This window comes from Limulus polyphemus, unplaced genomic scaffold, assembly GCF_000517525.1.
Source record: "Limulus polyphemus unplaced genomic scaffold, Limulus_polyphemus-2.1.2 Scaffold140, whole genome shotgun sequence".
NCBI lineage: Eukaryota > Metazoa > Arthropoda > Merostomata > Xiphosura > Limulidae > Limulus > Limulus polyphemus.
In genome coordinates this window covers 199,713-211,082 of record NW_013665750.1, presented here as the reverse complement: position 1 = coordinate 211,082, position 11,370 = coordinate 199,713, and the positions used below count along the sequence as shown (strand labels likewise).

General features: G+C 32.7%; 1 protein-coding gene across 7 annotated transcripts in view; it reads left to right on the top strand.

Annotated features, from left to right (window-relative positions):
- The window catches only part of LOC106474632 (CCR4-NOT transcription complex subunit 7-like), a 42,943-nt gene that overhangs the window by 20,856 nt on the left and 10,717 nt on the right, over nt 1-11,370 (top strand). For 6 of the 7 annotated variants that reach the window (XM_022379887.1, XM_022379892.1, XM_013935348.2 and 3 more), the window contains exons 4-6: nt 2,990-3,151; nt 5,481-5,658; nt 5,790-5,867. In XM_022379887.1, coding sequence (XP_022235595.1) covers nt 2,990-3,151; nt 5,481-5,658; nt 5,790-5,867 — 418 coding nt within the window. Of the gene's footprint in view, nt 1-2,989; nt 3,152-5,480; nt 5,659-5,789; nt 5,868-6,033; nt 6,109-11,370 lie in introns of those variants that run through there. The other variant, XM_022379898.1, reaches the window with a different exon arrangement.

Sequence of the window (11,370 nt, the reverse complement as noted above, 5' to 3'; positions counted from 1 at the left end):
GTTCAAAAATGGCACAAAATTGATGGGGTATATAAACTCCCCTGGATTTTTTTTTGTACATCAGTGTTACATCTACCAGTTTCAGGATCTTTCATTTGCACTGGCTTCATCTCCCTACATTTTTGTTGGGGAGGGGGTGTCAAGGCCTTTGTCTGTCTTCTCCATTCCAGGGGCCTTCATTTTCACCATTACATTGATGACTGGTTGCTGCTAATTCCATCGCATGCCGCCACCTCCTCCCTTCACACTAAGTTTCTTCTTTTGAGAAGGCACACAGGTAGGTTGGCTGGTCAAGATGGAGAATTCCTTCCTCTCCCCTACCCAATACCTTATTCATCTCAGAGTATTTTTTCAATTCCTGTCTTAGCCAGTCCTCCCTTCTTCCCTTCACTTATGATCTGTGGAGATTCTGGTTCTGATTGTTTTCTCCTCTCCTTCTCCAACTGCAAGTGAGGTACTACCTCTTTTGAGGATGTGTGCTTTTTTTTTGAGGCCTTCATTTCCCTTGGTTGAGCTCACATGCAACCTCTTCAGTGAGCTCTACAAGATCAATGGAACCTTGTTTGGGATCCCTTCGATGCTCCTATCCATCTCCCTCCTTCCCTTCACATAGACTTGGCCTGTTAGTTGAACTGAGATAACACCACGATGGGTTTCCTCTTTTTTCTTTTCATCTTTCTGGAACCAGTTGATTATGATCCATTCTAACAACTCAATGGTTGTCTCATACATCACTCAACATAGGTGACACTCGGTCAAGGCCTTTTTTGCTTTGGACTTCTTTTTTTGGGCCCACAGCCATCACATTCGATTGTTGGCATGTAATATACCAAGTGCCCTGGATCATTTATTGCACACCAACAAGATTCTCTCCATTGAGTGGTACCTCGACCTACAGTTGTTCAACTGGCTTTGTTCCTACTAAAGTACTCCAGAAATGGATGCATTAACCACCCTCCTGAATTCCAAGCTTGCCAGGTTTTGGTTCCCAGCTCCTCATCCTTTGGCTGTAACTGTCAATGCCCTCAGTATGGATTGGGGGGGTTGTTACTTTTATACCTATCCTCCCATCCATCTTCAAACAGCTCCATGTTGCATCCCTTTAGTGGCACCACTTTGCATGACACTGCTGTGGTTTCTACTTCTGTGTTTGCTCCTTCTGACAGCTCCTCATCCTCTCACCAACACTCTCGGGCAACATCAGTCAGATGCACTACATCCTTTCTTTCCAACACTACAGGAAACTAGCAAGAGAGTTCTAGAGAAGTAACTAATGTTATTGTCAGCATAGTTTTAAAGTTAAGAAATGAAACTGTTTCATGTTGCCATACTGATCTATTGTCACAAAAGAAATATTTTCCAAAATTTAATAGCCATCTTTGTGTAGGAAAACCTTGACATTAAGGGCACCCTTCTGACTGTGTTCAAATGCCCTCTGTAGCAAGGTACCCTTGATATTAAAAAAATGAGCCTTGCAAAGCTAAATTCCATATTAACCACACTAAATTTCTGAATTTTAAATCCCTCCATTTTGTTTGGTGCATGCAGGACATGGGTAATTGTGAGTTGCACATTGTCGTGACGTAGTGTTGTCATGGGTGAATTAGCTGTGCCCTTTTTTTATTATTATTGGTCCCAAAATTTCAAAGTACTTCTCTTCAGTGTTTGAACTGCTAAACATTTCACATTTACTTTCTCTTTATTTTACTGTCAAGGACTGAAGTAGTATTCTGCTGAAAATAAAGCAACAAGTCACTGTTTGTGTCATGAGACTGTTTACATGACACCGTAATATGATACTCTCAAGAGCAATAAAGCACGTGCACAGAAATAAGCCTACTTGGCTTCTGCTTCTAGAATACAATGTGTGATTTATCAGCTTATGTATCCTACAGTATTTACAACAAGAATTCCCTAGAGTAATAAGTTTGCACTTTGGATCTGTGAAAACATTTGTTACAGTATATGGTTCAGAGCCGATCCAATAAACATTGCAACTGTTTGAATATTGGCAATCCTTCTGAGATGTTTGTAATTTACTAATATACTGTATAGGCATACAGTGATAACTGCCTGCTTTATCAAATGCCCGTATAGAGAATTAAACTAAAGACACTGCCCTTAACCCGGAATATAGAGGGGGGGGGGCATTTATTGCAAGGATTTATTTTGGTTACAAATAGTAGAAGGAAAAAAAAAGATACTGAAAAGGTCTACCCTTAATGGTGCAGTGCCCTTTAATTGAGGTTTTAATGTAATGTAGTTGAATTACTTTATGCTTATGATCCATGTAATGTTTGAACTATGGTTTCCAGCTGAATTCATATTTATGTTTGTATTTGATTAGAGTCCCACAGAAGTACTGTTTTTGCATGGAAAGCAGAATAATGACACAGAGAGAACAGTGAAAGTTCATGTTTCATTAACATAAAAGACAAAAAAGTGAGCAAATAGCAAAGCTTGATGGAGAAAAGCAATGCAAAACAAGAGTGCCAGTGACACAGAAATAAGGGACACATTTTCAAAACATCAAATTTCTGTTTTTTTGCAGCATCCAAAAGGTTTTTCCACAAAGAAAATGCAGTACAAATTATACATTGGACCAGTATGCTAGTATGAATAGTTTTTAAGCTGATTATTTCTGAAAAGAAATTGGGGAATTGGTTAGTGTGATTCAAAATGTGTTGGAAGATAAACTTTTAAAAATCCACCTCAAGGAAAATGTTTAATTATCATAAGTAGGGTGGGGGCTACGGGACTTCATTTTCAGTTATTATTTTCTACAAGCCATTCTCATGCCAGTGCCCATTATAGTTTGAACCTGCTATTGACTGTTAAGTGAGTGTCCATATTTGCTTCTTTATCTTTTTTTTTGTAGAGTATGTTGCATGGGCAATGATACATATTAATAGTGTATTGAGGTATGTCTGGCAGGTCAGTGTATTTCTAGATTACATGCAAACTGTTAATAATTGTTATTTATTTTTAGAGAGGATATGTATGCCCAAGACTCCATTGACCTCCTTACAAATTCAGGCATTCAGTTTAAAAAACATGAAGAAGAAGGAGTTGATCCCTATGAGTTTGCTCAGCTGCTAATGACATCTGGTGTGGTCCTCTCAGAAAATATCAAATGGTTGTCTTTTCACAGGTGTGAACTTAGATTGTAGTTATGCCTCTTAGAAAAGTAAAAGACCTGAATTGATGTGTTTTTCACTGCATTTCTGCACATTTAGTTTTATGTATTGTTAAAAATGAGTTATAGTAGTAATGTTAATAAACAGGTAGGATTTATCCAAAATTTCATTATTTCCTTTTATCTTTATCTGCAAAAAATGTATAAAATATACCTTAAAATCCAAATAATTTCCTCTGTGTCTCTTAACATGGGTCAGGAAGTTATTTGTAGATAAATTTAATTTTATTAAGTTTTATAATTTTTGTATTCTTGATACACTACATTTTTCATATATTTTCTTGAAAATTTGTCAATGTTGTAAACTATTACTTTGAGTGATGATGAACACTTGCAACTTTGAGTGGTGTCTTGTATGTGAAAAAATGCATATACATGCATGGTTCTGAATTATTCATTGTTTAGTATTCTTTAGATACTGAAATATCCTCACCTTCAAATTTATGGTAACAGTAACAATTAAACATCATATACATTTCTTTAAAAGCATATATCGCCTCCATAATTACAAAATGACAATGCTTGTGCTTGCATCTGCCAGCTACTTGAAAGCTTTACTCTAGTAGGTGTTCATGAATAAAATTGTCAGAACTAAATATGGAAATAAGTGTAAGTAAAAATTATATTTATTATTTGCTATAGAATCTACAAATCTGTTTTTTTTTAGTGGAAAATTTGCATAAAAATAGAATTCTGTTTATATCTGTGGTCTGGCTTTTATCTGTGGCATTCATGTCTAATCTGACAAAGGGTTGTGATTTTTCATTTGTTTTTGCTGTGTTAACTAAACCATTATTGGGCAGATGTATGTGTTTTTGTGTCAGGATATAGCTGGGCAGAATGTTGCCACACTTAGCATGTATTCTTAAGGCCCTAAAGAAATAATATAGGGATTTGGCATTTAAATATAACACTCTATATCACCCTCCAGGGGCCACTATGTCTTCCCTATATATTGAATTGATATGTAACCTAGTAATTGGTGTTAAAAGTCAACTTGAGAACATGGCTTAGATAAGAGAGTTGCAGCATGTAAGCACTGGTTAAATTATTATTCTGTAGTTTATATTTCATTTCTACAATATAAAAAAAATTCTAAGTTTTAATTCTGAAATTAGCTAAATCTGATTGAAATTCTGTGAAAAATTCAACCTATGATGTTGCATTCTGTAGCCTATCCAGGTATTGAACTTATCTGCTGTTTCATGGAATGGTTGCATTGTGTCCTACATTTATCTCTTGAATGGAAGATATCTTTGTGACGGACATGTGACACAGAGTTACTTGTGCATTCCATTGCCCTTTTTGTGATTTGTCATCTTCATAGACAATATACATTCAAGGGTGATTGGATCTGACCTTTGAAGATTTCAGCTCATATTGAAGTTGTTTAAAAGCATCAAGACTTTCTGAAGAAGTCCATTCTGTGTACAGTTATACCAACTTTATCTGCTGGTCATGTCCACTTTCTTTTACTTTTGTAGCAGGAGTTGGCCCTGTGGTATAGCTCTGGTTTTCAGAGCAAGCATGCCAGTTTCATATTCATGCGATACCCAAAATATTCCCTGCACTTTTAATTGTGGATGCATTATAGACACTGACATTCAATCCTTTAGCATGGTTTTGGGTCATAGGGTGCTGATTGACTGGCTGTCTTCCCTCTAGTCAGGAGTTTCATATATTAAAGGTGGCAGCAGATAGTCTTATTAGCTTTACCATAAACACAAAATTCAAATTCCATAATATTTCCTTGTTAAGTTTGTTTTAATTTCTTGTTTGCCTAAATACAGTTTCTTTATTTCATGTTGTCCCTAACACTGTAGTATGGCATTTCCTTCACATATAGTGACTTATTGTACTCAGACTTCAACAAAACATGGCAGTCATTATTCCACATACTGAATCCTTAAACCTCTAGTTTTTAAGATCAAAAGATTGTATGCTAGGTCAGTAGTTGATCACAACCTTACCTCTGTTATTTTTACTTTATTCAGGACTTCCGCAACTTACACATAACTGCTGTTTTTTGCTTTATGATCAATGATGATTTAGTTGTTGTTGTTGTTTTTTCTGCTCCTGTTGTTTTTCTATATATTAGAATTTTAGTAAATGCTCTGAAAATATTTGTTTCGTACCTAGTTATTTTCAAATAGCAGTCAAATTTTTTAAAAGAGTAATATAGTTTATACAATTATAATGAAAAAAATATTGCTTAATATGTTGTACATTCTTTTTTTTCTATGTGACTGACTATTGTTTTTTTCTTTTGTTATGTGCTTGCTAGTGGATATGACTTTGGCTACCTGCTAAAAATATTGACAGGTCAGAATTTACCAGAGGAAGAGTCTGAGTTCTTTGAATTGTTAAAGATTTACTGTCCAGTAATTTATGATGTCAAGTACCTTATGAAGAGCTGTAAAAATCTTAAAGGTGGACTCCAAGAAGTTGCTGAACAGTTAGAGGTAGGCCACTGTGATGTCTCTATCAACTGGTTAGAATTTATGTGCTTAAATTTCTCTGTTTTCACTCTCATTGCTACAAAGATGCAACTGTTTATGTATGAGTTCTCATGACACACTTCTTTTTTTTACAGTTGCAACGAATTGGACCGCAACATCAAGCTGGTAGTGACAGCCTTTTGACTGGTGCAGCCTTCTTTAAAATGAGAGAAGTGAGTGGTGTTTTTTTGTTGTTGTTCTGTTTTATTGTTCATGAAGTTGTTGTTAAAGATTCATTATATCATATCTGTTATTAGTTACTATTACTGGTCACCAAAACAATTTTCAGTACTACATTTTTTCTAACTTGTTATGTCTTTTCACTTTTTTGTATTACAGATATCAAGACATCACACTTCGTTCTTGACTATGAGAATTTTTTACTAGTGTCATACATAAGGCATCAATGACAAATTAGTATCCATTGTTTATTCAATTAATTTTTCAAATCCAAAATGCTTCTTACATACCAAACAATATAGTATGTGAATGAACCTTAGGTGAATCCTGAACAAAATGAATAACTCCACAAGTAACTTTGTGTTTCCATGGCAATTCATTAAATTAAATTGAAACACACTTATAAAGGATTATTTTCATTTGTTCTTATTTTTGAAAGCAACTATTAAAATTTTGTATTTTAGAGCAAAACCATAGTTCTAAGTACTGAAAGTAATATCAGTATTTTGGCAAAATCCAGCATTTTGTTTTCTTATGCTAAATCTGTCTGTATTATATATTTCTCCACTGTAAGTATGAGTTAGCTTTTGTCACTGCACAAAGTTTTATGTGCTACACAGAGTAATGCAAAATACAAAAAAATAGAAATTAATAAATTTTACTAAAGATATCCCTATAGCAAGAACTTAACAGATTTCTGTGAAGCTTTTCAGTTTTATTATTATTTTTTTGGATAAAACACTTTTTTTTTCTTTCTTCCAAACTTCCTTTAGTCTTAACTAATGATGGTAGTTGAAATTGATTTTTAGATGCAATCAGAAAAATGTTGTGGTACATGTGAAATCTTCCACTTACCACAGAGTCACTTGAGTAAAACATCTTCATGAAATAAATAAATCAGATATATTTCTGTTGGCACATGATGGGTCAAGATTTGGGCAATAAGCTTATGTTAGTGAGGACTTGAACTCCTACTGCTTATAGTTGTTTATTACTACCAAAGATAATTGGGACTACATTCGTGGCCTTAGAATGAAAACATAATCTTAACATATAATCTATTTAATAAAAGGGTAGTGTCTATCTTTTGGTAACACATTAAAAATTTGTTCAAAATTAAAAACCTCAACTTATAAAGAATGATCCAGGTTAAGTAGTTAGCACACAGGATCACTTACAAAAGTTGTAATATTTTCATAACTACAATCATGATTAAACTTACTTTACATTATTAGTATTATTCTTCCTTAATGTGTCTCTCTCTCTATATATATTGGTTTGATTTCCTATATATTGAGCTACATTATTATTTTCTCTATTTCCCACCTCCTTTTGCCATTATTTAATTTCAATTTTATTTCTATTGTTTATTTTATGTTTATAGAAATTAGTTAACAATACTTATAACTATTATCCCACATAAGTCTTTTATGAACTTTACACATCCCTTTAGCACAAAACTAAACCTGACGCAAACAACTCTAGGTTATGATTGGCTAGCTCTCAAGGCCAAATCATTGAACATCCGGTTTACGTGACATCGACACCCGAGCCTATATATTTCATTACACTCATTAAACATAACCCTTTATTCTCTTGAAGAAGAATAGTCAACAAATCGAAAGCACCCTTGGGTCTCCTTTTGAAATTATTATAAAGAATGATGTTATTAAAATATTTGGTGTAACACATCATACATATAAAAAGTAATTAGAGGACAAAAAGTTTTTTGAGAAACAAATTTCAAGGTAATATTCATTTTTCATATTCATTGTAATTTTGAACTTTTTTAAACATTATATATTGTTGTGCAACACTAGAAAAACATATTCAGTTACAGGAACAATATTTATTTATATCTATATAAAACAATATTTCTGTTTAATATATTTATTACACTAGCTCTGCCTGACATGTCAAAAAATGTGTAAAAATTCATGAACTCTGACACAATACTATTTTTCTGCTGATTAAAATTGTCCTTATGTGTGTGTGTATAATAGTCATATTATGAGTCATTTTAAGTTTCACCTTTTGTTTTGATTTTTTTTTTTTAGTGTGTACTTGGAAATAAGTTTTATTTTCTCAGTGTTTGGTTGCTTTTCTTTTATGGTGAAGAGGGAAGTTTGTGAACAAAGCTTGCTGAAGGAAGGGTGGTGGTCCCCAAGGGTTTTTTACAAAACTCCAACCCATCAAAAATATTTGGTTGGGGAAAGTTAGTGGAGTGATTGTAAGACAACATCTCTATATTATATGGTATTCATAGCACATAAATATCAGATGTCACCACCAACATGTATACCTTATTTTCTGGAAAATTGTGGTTGAATCCTCTCCTCACAATAAGAAAAGTTGAATCTAGCCCTGGCCAATCTACAAATACATACACAACTGATATCTGGCTATAGTGTGAAGCACAATTTCTTTGTGAACAAGATATTCATCCATACATCATAATGTTATCTGTATGTTATTGACACCACTTAATTCTGTAGTGATGGGTTAAAGGAAATCACACCAATGTTCATCTGGCATAGAGGCCTACCTTTTAAAGCCTTTTTCTAACTATTAATATGTTGATCTGTCATCAGCTTGCTGCTTTGAACTATTTATTGTGTTGGGAAGCTTAGGCCTACCAGTTGCTTTAGGCTCATATTGTCAAATTGTCTTCTTTCAAGGTTTTGATGATAGTCTACTTAATTCAGCTTTAGAATTTAAAAACAAAATTACCTTTCATTCTTTTAAGCAGTGCATATGATTCATGATAATTGCTAAACAATTTCATGGTGCACTGCTACCACAGAAAAGATATTCATATAGTAAGCTTGATAAACAGTGTAAAGTAATATAAAAATTTTAACCCTTTCGAGATGGGTCACTGGCGAAAGGCCATGTCATTTTTTTTGTTGACTCGCATTAAAAATTTTATTGAACTACTATTTCATGAATTTATGTCAATAAGTTTGGAATCAAATTGTAGATTATAATTCAAGTTTTAGTACTATTTATTACTCGATTTCTTAATTTAAAAGCAAATATTCAAAAAATGCAGATAAACATTGCTTTTTTTTTTATGGTATGTCACATGGTATGTTGAATGCAGCACTGGTTCAAATTAGATGTTTATTAAATCCAAATACTAAGTCTATAGGTTCGAATGAATTAGAAACTCAAATTACCGATATTGACAAGCTAGAATATAAAATAAGAGCCTCTTTTCTTTTTAATTTGCTAATATATTGCTCATGTAATAAATCAAACACAGTGGCACCTTGCCTACCTCTTTCCATTTTTGGAGACGTTCCTTTATATGCACTTACTTCTATATATGACATGAATAACCAATTGAAAGCTCAGAATGTCCCCTAGTGGCTTTTTCAGACAGTTTAATGGACTTAGCACTATTTTTTTTCTTTTGAACCAATATTTCAATGAGGTAGGATGTATCTTTATTCTGCTCGAAATTTCTTATTGTTTTAGACTAAAATACATCTTAGTTACTAAGCTTTATAAATTATAGTGGAATTCTCTGTTATTAATGTAGTAGTTTATGATTTTTTAGTTATTCAAATGGATATATATAAAACCTAAAAAAAATATTTTGTTTCATATCCCGCAAAATTTTTAAAGGTTTAGCAACCAATGTAAAGCAGCACCGTAGTACAAAGGTCGTAACTAGAAGGGATAATTGTTTGCTTTACTTCTGTATTTACAGTTCTATGTTTTAGGGAAAATATGTTGAAGAACTTATTTCAAAATAACAATCTGTATATATGAACAGACCAAAGGTCAGTTTTATTTTACTTGATACAGTAACATGAGTGCACGTGAGCTGCATCATTGTAACTTCTATATTGTTTGTTAGGAACTGCTGAAATGTCAATATAATAAATATATATATTATAATTTACGTATAATGTTATGGGATTTAAGCTATTCAGGATAAACATTTATGTTTTCGTGTTATAATTTGTGTTCATTATAGGATGAAAGAAGCATAATTTATATTTATTTCCTAATTTTTTATGGTGGTTGTAAGATCAGTCAAAACCTATCGAACCCGTACAGGGATTAATTACTGAAAATAACAGATAGAATATAAAGTTTTTCTTAAGAAACGTTTGATAACTATCTGGACATTATAAAGATTTTGCATGTGAAATTTCAAAATTTTCTGATGCATAATACTTAATATACTGCTTTATGAATTGTTCTACTAATATAATAGTGTTAAAGTAATCTACTAATGTACTTTTCTATTTCATTTTGCAAAATATCAAGTTTTAAAATTACAGTGTTTGGAGTACTTTTGTGTGTGTGTGTGTGTGTGTGTGTGTGGACTGTTAATATCGTAAGTTTCATTTTATGCATTGTCACTAGATGGGAAGTAGTGCATGATCAATTTGTTATTGAAATTATTAAATTTGTTTGCTTTGTATCTCACTACATGGTATGGATCTGTGTTGTTACAGGAAACTTAATATTCATGAAACTGACAAAAAGAATATATGAAGTTTTCCTAGAAAGATGTCATCTTTAAACTTCTATAGGAATTGAATGTTTCATTGCTACTCTGTTTTATTTCAGATAGCAAAAAATATATTTCTGCTCAGCTATCTCCTATCCAAAGATGGAAAATTAAATCATTTTAAAACAAAGAAGGTGATCGTAGTGCAGGCACAATAAAAAATCAAGTTTTTAGTGCATCTGAAATAATAGTATCAATGTACACACAACTACCTTGCTGTCTGTATACATGTTTATTTGATCATAATGTTTTGATATTGCAATGAAATCTTATAAAAGATTTGCAGTATATAGTGAACACCAGTTGTCTATCATTATATAAGATTATAATAAGCCTTACTATACGAAAGAAATAGCCCGGCATGGCCAGGTGGTAGCGGGTTCAAATCCCCATCACACCAAACATGCTTGCCCTTTCAGCCGTGGGGGCATTATAATGTGATGGTCAATCCCACTATTAGTTGGTTAATGAGTAGCCCAAGAGTTGGCAGTGGATGGTGATGTCTAGCTGACTTCCCTCTAGTCTAAATTAGGGACGGCTAGTGTGGATAGCCCTCGTGTAGCTTTGTGCGAAATTCAAAACAAATAAACGAAACAAAAAATGGATGTATCAGATTCAGAATTTTGGGTGGGGAAAGTAAACCTATTACTTTTTCTTTCATGTTATGCTTTATTTTTTTCACATTTAAAAGCCCAATGCTTATGATGTAATCTGAACAAAATTGATACATTGGTTTTATATATTATTATAAATGTTTTGGAGATATCATTTTATTTGGCATTTCTTCCATTACTTATAACAGGTGTTTTCTGCCATATTTTTCTTTCTTTTCTTTTCATTATACAAATATAAATAAATTACTAACATATCCAGTTCATTAGAATGTTACTGCAAGACCAAAATTTTATTATGACTCATCAAAGTTCTATTTATAATTTCTTAGATATAGTATCTTCAAAACCATTTTT